The following is a 13,622-nucleotide window of genomic DNA, read 5'->3' as shown; positions in this document are numbered from 1 at the left end:
TGTTAAATTTACCTGGGTTATCAGCTTTCAATCTTAAAACAACGTAGCCATTGTTCGGCACAGCCAATGTATCCTTAAATGGAGGAAGATTGTACTGTCTTTTCAATAGGCCTTTTCTGTCCAAATCCAAGGCGTGCTTGAGGTTGATTTTCTTTATATTTTTGTCAGGGGACCGACCCATACCGATGACGTTGAACGGCGTTCCATGAAGATGGAATGGATGTGACAGATTTGGCGATTGCACTGGAATGATACAAAGTCAAACGTAAATGAGTATACACTATAAGAAAACAATAATATAGAGAACTTGGAACAGATAGCACAATAGGGAATTGACAAAAATCAATAACAGAATGTTTGGTAACTTAGACTTTTTTGAGGTTATTTAAACAGTTTGTTAGTTCATTTCTCTTTCTAATTCCATATTACGGAACATCTGTAGGTATTAAACGAATCATCGTGCTGTTTTAATTTACCTTCATCGACGAGGACAATTTCAACAACAGAGTTGAGAGGTACATCGATCATATGCGTGCAGCGACAGTCGACAGGGCAGTTTGCGGGCCGGTTGTCGCCATTACAGAACAGGTCGGCGGGGAGCTCGTGCATCTGCGACAGCGGCGGTGCAGGCGCTGCCACGTACGAGATCTCGTCCACTAAACTCAACACGTGGTCACCACCGAAACCGCCAACTGTAACATTTTCGCAGTGTTGGAGATTATCCTTCGATAAAACAACGGTTTGCCTACTGCTTAATTAACACTGTTAATGAACACCATAAAATAAGCGATAAATGTGGTTGCTTATTGGGAAATCTCATGTCATTGTCAGAATATTTCCGACCGAAGGTAGTATTGAAATTAACAGAATAATCACAAGCTCCATCGAAAATCAAGATTCAATTTACTATTAAATTGTTTGTGTTTGTTTTACTGTCCAAAAAGTTTAACAATTGTTACGTTCCAGAGTATCACTTACCTAAGAAGTTTTTATACGTGTTTTCCTGGAAAAGATCCTTAGGCCTATAAAAGTGGAAACGGAATGGCAAGAATATTTTTACGTCCGGCCTCTCTTGTAGTATCGCCTTGTCAACTGGCTTAGATGATTTCAAGTTACTGACACACACAGCGTCATTTCTTGGTATATCGCAAATAGCGTCTAGAGGATTCAACACCTACAAAATAATATCATATTAGAATATAGTGTCACTGTCGAACAAAACATGCAATAACTGTACAAGCTGTTATTTAAAAACAAAGTAGTAATTACAAATTGTGCACCATACCTTTCCATTCTACATTTTCACATTACGTTTGTGATTTTGATTTTGTCAACTAAAATAAAATATGTTTAGTGAACCAACCCTTTATAAATATATACAAAAACCTTAAAAATATATTTACAAAGTAAATTGTAAAGTTACGATTAATAAAACAAAGAAATGTTAACATTTATTTTACAGGATACAAGGTTAAAATGAAAATTTTATTTATTTAATAAAATTTATTAAATTTGTTTTAAAATTTACAAATTTCTTAAAATATTAGTGATAAATACACATTGCTCACATTTACAGCAATTGAAGAAATACTAATAATTAATTTGTAATAAAGATTTGCCTCTTTAGGTATACAATGATTTCTTAAAATAATAAATCTACCACGTCTACAAATCTGGGGACAAAGTGTATTGAGTGTCTAAACTTTACACATCTCGTAGGACCTCTTATGGTTATGGTAACTGGGAATGGTAACAAAGCTTTGTATCTATTTTCTACGTAATCATACGGACAGTCTTCATCGTTTAGGGGAGTTATAGAAGCCATTTACTTATGAAACTGTATTTACAAGGATTGCGGTTTTTTCATATTTACATTTCCTAGAAATTTTGTGTAGAGAGCGTTGTTAGTAGAACGATGGTAGGATCTCTTAAAGTTCTAAATACGTCTATATAGATTTCACACATATACACGTAATAAATATCCTTGGTGAAAATGTAATGGCAAGTCGTTAGTACAGAACGAAAACGTTCATATAAAATAGATAAAAGGCACCCGTAGGCGAAGAAAACGTTGTACGTTGTGAGCCTCGAACTACACAATATATTAGGCGAAACTCAATTATGAAAAGTATCACCAAATATGGCATATTACAAAAAAATCGATCCACTCATAAAAGACTCATTTAAATAAATTCACAAGCCATCCTGAACTCCTGTTGAAACATTCGAATAAAAAAAACACAATGGCAGAGTCGAGCACTTCGAGTCCGCCTGACACATCACACAAAACAAACATAAAATTACACTTAGTTAACACGAGAACAATTCAACTGCTGAACCAATTCTTTGATGTATGAAAACTGAAAATTTTACTAGGAACCGATTTAATTGATGGGTGGAAGGTGATCCCCACAAGTTGGGAAGTTGGGCGGTACTGGGGGTAGATCGGCTTGCGTTCCTACTTGGAGGACGACGTTCATTCCAATGACAATGTGGAAGAGGAAGTGGCAATGAAGTAACCAGAAGCCAGGGTTGGTGGCCCTAAATCTCAAGACGACATAACCGTTGTTGGGAACGGCGATTGTATCCTTCGCAGGTGGTAAATCTCCTTGTTTCAGATGACGTTCGAGCAATCCTCTTCTGTCTAGGTCGAGCGCGTGTTTCAAGTTGATCTTCTTTACGTTCTGGTCGGGTGATCTTCCGATACCAATTACGTTATAGGAATAACCGTGCAAGTGGAACGGATGGGAAAGGTTGACAATTTGAACTGTGAAAATAGAAAGAGATGTTGAAGGTAAAATTGTATTTGAGTAAACAAGCTAAACATATAAAGCGAGGTGCGATCGTCAAAATGCAGTATACCTTCATCTACAAGAACCATTTCCACGACTGCGTTAAGCGGTATGTCAACTTTGTGTGTGCACATGCAGTTTTGTCCGCAATTGGCAGGTCGGTTGTCACCATTACAGAATTGTTCGGGGTTTATATCGTCGTACTGACTTATGAGCGGTGCCGGTGGTGCCATGTACGATATTTCGTCTATTAAACTAATAACATGATCTCCTTGCGGTGCCACTGGAAACATTATTTTATGATAGTTAGCTTAAGTTTTATAAAATGAAACCAAAGAAAATATTTGTTGTGCATAGCATGTCCTCACCTAAGAATCGATTGTATGTATTGGGCTGGAATAACAATTCTGGTTGATAAACGAAGAATCGGAACGGTAAGAAAATTTTAACATCAGGCCTCTCCTGGAGGATCGCCGGGTCGATGTGATTGGCATTCTTCAGTTGACTGACGCAAATCGCGTCGGTCCTGGGTACATTACATCTGGCATCCAGTGGGTTCATAACCTGAATAGTTAGTGAGGAGAAAGAACGTGCAATTACTAGTTTACGTGCAACACTACTCTACTATAGTAACTACTCAGAATATTTATACTACTATTTGTTTTCAATTTATTTATACTACGATTTTTCAGTTATATCAGGGAGAGGTGGGAAATATAAAATGTTTATTAAAATTTTACAATACCAGCAGTCTTATCATCTAAATGCTAACCTCGCAAATTTAACCTAATAAAATAAACTGCTGCTATTGTACAATTGTTAATAAAAATGTGCTCTATTTTTTGATTTGGCGGAGTGCCTATAAACCACATTCCTTTGACTACTTTTCTTTCCTCTAAGATGCAGAGAATATTTACAATTCTTCGATCTACATTTTACAAATGTGTACACAAGCCAAGTAAGTTATTTGAAGGTGACAATATGTCCAAATTTATTTATATTTTCCAATGAATAGTCAGGATGTACGTTTGAGCAATCAGCTGCCACGAAATCGATTTAATCTAATCGAGTTTGTCGTTCTAGCTCCGCAAAGCTTATATGCAACATCCGCTAATTATTATTAAATGGCCCCACGTCCAGGCGTGAGATTTGATAAAGAGAAAATATTTTCTCACATAAATCTCACTATGTAAACAGATTTATTTGTCTTTAAATCCGTCTATAAAATTAACTACTACTTTTGAGAGTATATACAAAATGTTTCAAATATGTATAGTATCATTATGATCAGTTGGGATACGTACCACTCCCTGCGGAATTCCTACATCGTAGGTAGGCGCTGGTGTCGATGGCTGATATGGACCTCTAGCGTATCGGAGTATACCCAACTGTTGAGCCCTCTTTATACCGCACTCCCCGAGACCACGGACTTGTATCCAGTATGCTCCTATATTATTTTTCGCTTCAATGACAAAGTCGTATCGTTCACCTGTATCAAAGACCATATTTTTAGAATCTAGTAGTTAGGCACGTTGCAGAAATGTGATAAGATCAGCTGAATAATGCATCCATCTCTTTACTATTATTTCATCTTCTTTATAGAAGTAATAATTTCTATAAATTTTGATTTTTCACGAAATTACTACATAGCAGCAGTTATATAAAATCAGGCGAGCCGCTTGTCCGTTTTCCTTCTTTTAACGTAAGTAAAACAGTTTAGAAAATGTTAAATCAATGCTGTAAGAGAGGAAGCACTGAACGGCAGTGTAATTTGTTACACTTCAGTGAGCATACCAATTTACTAGATAGGAGCTACAACGTAATAAAGGCGTGTCTATTTAAATTCCTTACACCTTAATTATATCGTAAAATCATTACTGATAGCAACGATGTGGAGTTAACAATAATGACTTGCCGGTTACATGAGATTTTTAATTTGCTTGAGTAAGAGTTATTTATTCGACTAGGATTATCTATAACTACGTTATATAGTAATTGTAGCCGTTGCTATGTTATTTACGCACCAGAGAATGAAATAATGGTGTTGACTTGCACTGGTTGCACCGGCTCCCCGTCTGTTGCAATGACTGTCAGGTTGTGGCCTTCGATGGTGAGCTGCGCAGGACATACCGAAGCGAAAGCGTTTATCATCCTAAACCTATATCTTCTGCCCGGAGTTATTGTGAACACTTCCAAAGGCGTGTTCGTCATGAAACCGGTATTAGGATCTCTGAACTGTCCTTTGCCGTTTATAAGTACGGATTCGGGATCTTGACCGGTGTTTACGGCGAGGCGACCTGGATATCTCTCAGCGGCGTCCTCGTGGAGCCAATCACTGAGTAGCATTACGTGTGTGGTTAAGTCGTAATCGTAAAGGTGACTGTTAGGATCTTTGGAAGGCGGTTGGCGTACGACAATGCTTCCGTATAAACCGTCCAATTTCTGGAGACCGGTGTGCGCATGCCAGAAATGAGTACCCGCGTTACCATACCATTGATATCTGGAAATTGCAAGATTTTATACGTTAAGATTATGAATTGCTAAGCTCCATGATGATTATTTTGTGAATAATTGTTTGTACCTGAACGTATTTCCTTGTTGAATAGGACATTGCGTTACGAATGGCACACCGTCGTAGTATTGCGATCCTCTTTGCCAGATGCCGTGCCAATGGATAGTTACTTCCATACCTTCCATGTGGTTCTCTACATCGATGACAACTTTGTCGTTCTCACACACTTGGATTGATGGTCCCGGTAACATTCTGTTAGCGGTGAGTATACCGCGCTCAACTCCGTCGGCCAGTACACATTGGCAGTGAGACCAAACTACGTTGGTCGCATTTGGTGTACATACTTGGCAAGCCCTGAAATAACAAAATTCAAATCTGAGGTAATTGGCAATTTACTCGAAAAATTCTAAACATGTTTCTATGCAGATGTTATTCAAGTATTAGTTTTGTCGTCTTATGGTTTTAAAATTAATTATAGCTTATGTGTGCGACATGAGAATTATGAAAGTGAGGAAGGGTTAGTCAACATTTCAGTGATTTGATTAAATATCATGAGACGGGTTTGTTACGGGTTCTCGCGATTATAGCCTGTTATTACATCACAGTGTTCTATAAGCCGCGCTTGTACGAACAATTTCAATGTTTATGTAGGCCGTGTCGACACACTTCAATATCAAACTGTGCCCATCCAGCTTAAGTCATTAAAAAACGGTACACTAGGTAAACCTGCATATATTTTAAATCTTTCTGAAACTGTTTAGGAATAAAATAAGTCGTTTATACTTACGCTCCCAAAACTGTGTACATCTCAAGTGTGAAATGGTAATAGCAGATCCTTGGTGGTTCTCCCTCTCTACAGGCTCGCGCGCATTCGTCAGGTGCAGATAAAGATGGATTCCTTCTTAGTTCAGCTGTAGCACTACTCGTGAAGTCGAGATGTTTTAGAGTTGTTTTACCATTCGAACCCTTGGTGAGTGGTGGCAATGGATTACTTCGGAAGCTGCCACTGAGCGGACCGCTGCCGCTCGTCGATGCGAATGGGTTGGCAGAAGCTCCAGAAGAGCCGAAGGAGTATCCATCGCTAATTGAGGAGGGATGGGTCTGGACTAATCCATGTGTTGAGGAGAATTCGCTGCCGCTGTCGCGGAAAGGTGTCGCGGTGCCGGCTTGCCACCACGAGGCTGACGTTGATTGATCATCTATCGTTCCTGCTTCTGAAAAATAAAGATTTTATCCATTAGGTAATTCTAAAGATAAATAAATAGTCTTTTGAAATGAGTGAATTTTGTGTTTAATGTGCAATTGTTTCTCCCATTATATCGACAGAAATTTTGATTTAAACTATTTACTTGCACTAAGGCGTTTTTCCTATGAGTTCTGTAATTCAACTTGTAGATTGCAAAAGGCATTAAATCGTCGCGTCAAACTGTTGTGATCATTTCAGTATACTTTCGAAAATGTTTTAGTTTTTCTTTTGGTAGCATTTAATAAATTTCAGTAACAAACCACTCAGAAATTGGACCGTGTTGAATTTTACCATTATTAGATGCGTGTCAAATTTGTCTTCTTTGTAGTTAAAGTAGAATTTACTAATATATTTTGTTGTCTTTTGTAACACTAACTTAGCACCCTGGTTATGAGTACTTAAGGAGCTTTACTTCCTTGTTTGTCGCTTGCTTTTTGTGTCAATTGACCCGCTGAATTCGAGTCCGAGTTAATGTTTACTTCATTTTCAAGTGATACAATCAGTTGTATGAATTGCAACATTGTCGCTGCCTTGCTTGCTGCCAGATCAAAGGCTTCGGTTTACTTCAAGTTTTTGTTTGAAGACAAATTTGTTATGTATTTAGTACCCGTGACCCTGAACACTTTGTTACTTTTACTTCCTCATTGGTTAAACATTATCGGTGGCTATTTTAAGTATGGCACGACTTCTGACAGTATCTATTGTTACAACATTTTATTTATCTGATGTAATAAAAATAATTCTAGTTATTTTTGTGGTAATACGAGTTTTACCACACACACGTTATTTCTATTCAGAGTTAGCTCAGTTAAAAGTTAAGTGATAAATTTGATACTGTTTACTTCGCTTAGCATGTACGAGTACGTCCATACTAATGTTATAAAGTGGAAAGATTTGTATTTATATATATGTTGAAATAACTCAAAAACTACTGGGCCGATTTTAAAAATTAATTCACCGTTAGAAAGGTAATTTATCTGTGAGTAACATAGGCTACATTTTTTAATTTCACGCAAGCGAAGTCGCAAGCAACAGCTAGTTTCTAAAAAAGTATTTAAAGCCAATAAATAAATCACCATTGTCTCGTTTCGCGCGCCTTAAGTATGCAAGTAAAAACAATATATAGTTATTGCATCATTATGGGTAAAAAAATTCCTTAATGACAAGATTTCTAAATGCATATCCATCAGAAATAGTTCACGTATCGAGTTTTTGTATAATAAATGCATGTATATCAACTTTCGCCGCAGATCCGACAGATTGTTGCATGAGCGATTACGAGTGGGTGTGAATAATTGCGCTTCTAAGAGATCAAATATAAATTACTTTCGTGATGGCATGAGCGATATACAGACGCACGGAAGAATTTCATGCTAAATAATTGAATGAGATTGAACGTCTATTAAAATGAAAATAGTTCTCGAACAAAACGTCATTCATTCGTCAACCTTGTTAAATTAATTCGTTCAGTAAAGCACAAGAGGAAATAGTTGGAGCTGATTTAAAACGTGCATTGGAAATATAAACAAAAAAACTGGTAATCATTTTAATCTGTACAATAGACACTATTTTTTTTTAATTCTCTAATATCAAATAAGTTTTGTACGTCAGTAATATTCTTGTGATTAAATTAAAAAAGACTTTGACCTTAATTGATCGGTGACATGTATTAAATGGATCTTTTCAGTCTCAATTAATCAAACCACGTTAAAACGCAATCGTCATGCAGCTAGATGCAAATGAAGTTAATATTACATTTATAACCAATCCATTTAGTGATTTGCGTATCATGCAATAATTTAGTTGTGATTTATTAGCAACAAGGATCTTTATTAAGGATCTAACAGTTGTTATGATTAAGCGTGACACTGAATTATGAATATTGGTACTGAATTTGCATACAATTTAATCCTACGGTCAGCTTTTCTCATAAATTATATAAATATTTTGGATATTGCTTTTCATCTTGATATTTTAATAAACTTATAGGTGTAATAGTATACTATGTTTTTTGTATTTAAAGGGCACATTCCGTATTTTTAGGCCCTTAGTATTTAACTGTGACCGTCGGTGGCTCAGCGATTGAAGCACTTGTATCTTGTTGTAATCTACAGGTCTTGGGTTCGAATCCCGCCATGTACCAATGTGATTTTCAATTTTTTCGGATTTCTTTCATAATTTAACCGTCGTTCTTACGGTGAAGGAAAACTTAATAATGCAACCTGCACATCGGCGAAGAAATTCACAGATATGTGTGAAGTCAACCAACCCGCACTTGGCCAGCGTGGTGGACTATGGCCTAGACACTCTAATTTAGGGTAGACTCCGAGCCCCTCGGTGGGGACATACAGTGAGCTGGTGATGTAGTATTTAATGCAAATGAAAAAGGTTATATTCAGTATCTAAGCCTTGAATAGTTTATTTGTTATTTATTAAAATAAATGAACGATGTAAAGTGTCTCTACTTCAACACAAAATGTATTATACAACCATTATCACTTAATACTTACTCAGTAATGAACATTTAAGTATTTCTGTTGATTCGCAGCTTGGTAATTATTTGCACAGGCAATTGTATATAAAGTATTTTGCCGTAGAAATATTTTTATTACCACTTTATATGGAGTCAGCGCTTTAGTTTTGTACACAAGTATTACTGAAATTCAATTAAAAAAAACTAAAAGCGAAAATTAGCAATAACCATTTAATGTATTCGACCTCGAATACTAGAGTTACTTTTATTGCCAGCCTGATATAAGAAACTATACGTTATTATCCTAGATTGCCTTGTACACCTTCCCCATTCCCGCCTTTCATATACAGTGTGAATTATTTCCTACTAGCTTTCGCCTGCAACTTCGTCCGCGTAAATAGTAAGCAGCCTATATGTTCCTCCGGACTATCCTCTACATTTGAGCCATTTTATCAAGATTCTTTCAACCGTTTAGACTACAAACTCTAATAAACATCCATCCATCCAAACTTTCCGTTTACAATATTGGTATAGTCTTTACAAATAGAAAATCTTAAATTCTAACAAAATTTTAAACATCTGACTATAACAACTTTAAGACTTTTAGAACAATCGTAAAGAAAAGTTAAAGAAAGGTACAATTTTTTGACAGTGGTAGAGCCCGCTTTAATATGCACGAACGGGTCGGCAAGCCCGATGAAATACCACGACCACACAGAAGACAGGCGTGAAGTGGGAGCAATTCCGCGTTTCGTCTGATGAGTGTGGTGCCGGAGGCCCAACTTTAGTGCCTTTTCCTTCCCACTCTTTCTCTTATAAGAAAAGGATGGGAAGGTGCTTAGGAAGTGGAAATATCCGGTTTATGTGCGTCTCCTCCTTGGTCGATTAAGGGTAGGCAACGCATCCGCTATAGCGAATGTCTATGGGCAGCGGTCGCTTCGCCATTTCGGCGGATTCATGTGGCCGCTTACTCCTTTGCCACCATATGATATAAGTAAAAAAAAATTTAACGAACTGATTACTGTAATTCGAGATGTAATTATGTAAGCATCCATGTAAACCTCAATTAATCATACTTGATTACATATAAAATGAGTAAATTATATGTTGATAGCTTCAGGCTGTTTCGGACATTTATCACTCAATAAAAACTTTTATATCGAATGTTAATTAATTTCTTTGATTTCTATAAAAGGACATATTATATATAGCAATAAGTTATGTTAAGTAATCATATTTAAAAGTGGGACATCTAAATTATGTATAAAAGATGAATCAAATATAAGATGTAATTACCATATTTAGAAACAAAAAGATAAAATACATATTACGTTAATGGAAATGATGAAACAATAGTTAGTTATTTTTTTATTGCTTTCACCAAGAGATTGTAAATCTGGTGTTTAAATCTTTTAAGATATTAATCACACATATTATATTTTCCACATTACGAGCGCACACAACTTTGAGTAAACCATCGCACGATTATTTAGTCGCGCTTTGATTGCTGTAAGCTTATATGGAGGTGCGCACACTCAATTTTAGTTGTGCAACTAAACTGTTGAATGGGTTACGAAACAATCGACAATCGACAACAGTTGTGCGATAGATTAATCAAAGGTTTGCGCCCGCTCTTGTTGTTTAAAAATGATTTTCTGCATTAGTTAAAATAATACACACGATAAACCTAACCACAAAACTTAATTACTTATTGAATTAAGATATATTCTTTTCTCTGTTTTAATCAAAGAGAAGAAAAAGGATGACATGTGTCAATACAGCAGAAAACAAACAACATTCGAGATCTTGTCAAATATTACAAATCTAGAAAGTTAACTTGTTGTTAAATCATTTTGTTCCGTTGCATAATTTAAACCTAAATAAAAATCCTTCCCTCGCTGCGTTGATTCATTAAGATTTCCTTTCCCGTATGTTTTATCGGCATAAGAATTGTTTATATGAAGGGCAAATACATTACGATCTACCGATGTGTGGTCGAGCGCCGTTCTGAATCAAAATAAGCAACTTTGGCAGTATGCGCTTGACTTGAATTTGGTCATAAAAAAGGTCAATAAACTCTTTAGCAATATGTTGATGAATATTTTAATTAGGGGGAAATATTTTAATTACAAAAGGTATTTGGTAAGGATACTTGTACATACATTTTCAAGCCTCTACAGAGATATTGGAAAGAATGCCTAAGTAATTAGTTTTTTTTTTAATTTTTCTTTTTTATATACTCACCTAAACTCCGTAACTATAATCTCATACTAACGTACGCTTAGGAAATCAATAAATCAATAACCAAGGTTTTCTTTTTAACACAATTAATAGCTATTAAATCAAATGTCATAATAATTAATAATTATCCTACTTATGTTTATTAATTTTATTGAAAGGCGAATAACAAAGAGGTAAGAAACCTACAAGATAGAGTATTTGAGATAGTCATTGTTGTAGACAATGCTTGTCGATGAGTTTGAGCAATAGATCATATTGGAGCCAGTCATTACCTTCAATTGTGTTCACACAAGCGGTTACTTAAAGTACTGTTGGGTTTGAATCACAACATCAAATAATCGATACAAATTGACATAAAGTTGGATTGAAAGGATTGGTAAATTATTTCATGAAAAAATGTCTAGGATTACCATTGCAATTATCTTAATTAAAAATCGCTGTATAAATTAACGTTTTCGCTATTATGCAATCATGTCTAAAAACGTTATTGATAGAATTCTGCAAAATAAAGTATGGTTTGATTTTGTTAAAATGCATACAGGATATATCATTTTTATTAAAGTGAATGACGAAAATCGAGTTCATTTTGATTGAATAATGCTAAATAAATACAATATCAAACGATAATTAAACCGAATGGTCGGTGAAGTGATTAAAGGCTCATTTACCGACTGTGACTTGTGTACGTTCTAGTTTGAAGTGGTATAACATGTGGTACTTATCAGAACTAGAACAATTGAACTTTGCGTGTGTAAGTAAATAATATTCAAACACCCACAAACCGATATTGGCAACCACAAAAGTGATGTTGAGCATACGTCTGCTTTGACATAACTTGTAAATAAATAAAGACGTGTGGACGAAAACAGAGTACATACATCAAGAGAGTAATTAATATCTAAAAAAAATCTATAAATTTAATTAATGGCTTCAAATGCATGAATTCATTAGCAATATGAACACTAACATTATGCTTTTACAAAAGGTCTTGTTACCTTCCTAGTTGAAGAAATAGATAGGTAAATGAAATAGAATAAATTGAGGAAACGTAGAGAGCTTTTACTTAGCAACGAACTGACAATCACGTGCACTCAAGCGGAAAAGAGTGAAAGCGCCCACTAGCGGATGTTTGAGAGAAAAAAAAATGGTACTCGATCGAACAGTCGACGAGATTAAGCGAATTACTTAACCATACATTTGCTTGCGATAAATCTTTCTTGTAACATCCACGTACGGGAGGTTGCGATACGCATTCTGATGGGTTTCGTGAAATCCAAATGTTATTCAAAGTGTTATTATTAAAATCCAATAAGACGCGAAGAGAATTCATGTCACGTATTTCATTTTAAAATCGAATATAGTCTCTATTATATATAATTTGTTATTCTCAGTGTACACTCGAGTGCTAGCATACGGCATTTGTCAATAATAATATACTCCAGTGTATCTAATGCTATGACTTGTTTGCTCGCCATTTTACGCCACTAAGAATTATGAAAGATACGAATTGCGAAAACGTTCAACGTTTTACAAACTTAAATTCACTAATAGACTGTCAACGTGCACTAGTAGCGATATATTAGTCGAAATTTTGAAACATAAAATCGTGTTACTAACGAATAAATAGTAATAAATGGGGCATGCGTTTATACTAAAGCACGTTTGTACACTGCCGAATGCCAGTTTACATTCAACTGGTTTTACGAAATTGTACGATTTACATTATACTGATTTCTGTCATATTCATCATCATCATCATCATCTCCTTATCCTACTCCCGTAGGGTCGGCGCAACAGGTTTTTGTCCTCCACATAACTCTATCATCATACATCATCTCAGTCATCACTCCCTTTTTGATCATGTCACCTTTTACACAATCCATACATCTCTTTCTAGGTCTACCTCTACCGATGTACCCTTCCACACTCATAACTAACGTTCTCCTTGTAACATGTCATATTATTATTTATATCATCTGACAGTCAATATAATTCAATTGTTGATATATTTATCATATAAATAATGTCAGTGAAGGTAATAATTTAGTTTTTAGAACATTGAAACTGCAGTTTGTGGTACTGACCATAGAAAGGAGGAAATAAAGCAAAATTCGAAGTTAGCATGTACATGTGGTATAATTTGATTTTATAACTATTTAAATATGCTTCGATCTTTCTGGTACTCATAGTTAATCATGAATTGTAGTATATAATATTAACAAATGCAGATATAATCTGTGCTAATTAAATAAGGTCAAATGTATTCACAACTTATTTGTAAGGTTAGTCGAAAACAATATTAAACTCGCCGTATGGTCTGTTTGAAATTATAATTCAGCAGCTGTCCATATAAATTAA

General features: G+C 35.4%; 1 protein-coding gene across 2 annotated transcripts in view; it reads right to left on the bottom strand.

The window, feature by feature from the left end:
• Positions 1-13,622, bottom strand: part of LOC106109368 (laccase-5) — a 44,335-nt gene that overhangs the window by 2,393 nt on the left and 28,320 nt on the right. The window contains exons 2-8 of one of the 2 annotated variants that reach the window (XM_013290840.1): positions 6,092-6,518; positions 5,374-5,658; positions 4,817-5,292; positions 4,097-4,281; positions 979-1,174; positions 477-692; positions 13-243 (exon numbers count right to left, since the gene is read on the bottom strand). In XM_013290840.1, the coding sequence (XP_013146294.1) occupies positions 13-243; positions 477-692; positions 979-1,174; positions 4,097-4,281; positions 4,817-5,292; positions 5,374-5,658; positions 6,092-6,518 (2,016 nt within the window). Of the gene's footprint in view, positions 1-12; positions 244-476; positions 693-978; positions 1,175-1,488; positions 2,768-2,862; positions 3,076-3,160; positions 3,357-4,096; positions 4,282-4,816; positions 5,293-5,373; positions 5,659-6,091; positions 6,519-13,622 lie in introns of those variants that run through there. The other variant, XM_013290842.1, reaches the window with a different exon arrangement.

This window comes from Papilio polytes, unplaced genomic scaffold (genome assembly GCF_000836215.1).
Source record: "Papilio polytes unplaced genomic scaffold, Ppol_1.0 DF821289.1, whole genome shotgun sequence".
In the NCBI taxonomy this organism is placed as follows: Eukaryota; Metazoa; Arthropoda; class Insecta; order Lepidoptera; family Papilionidae; genus Papilio; species Papilio polytes.
The sequence above is the reverse complement of the archived record's forward strand: the minus strand, read 5'-3'. Positions and strand labels throughout refer to the sequence as shown.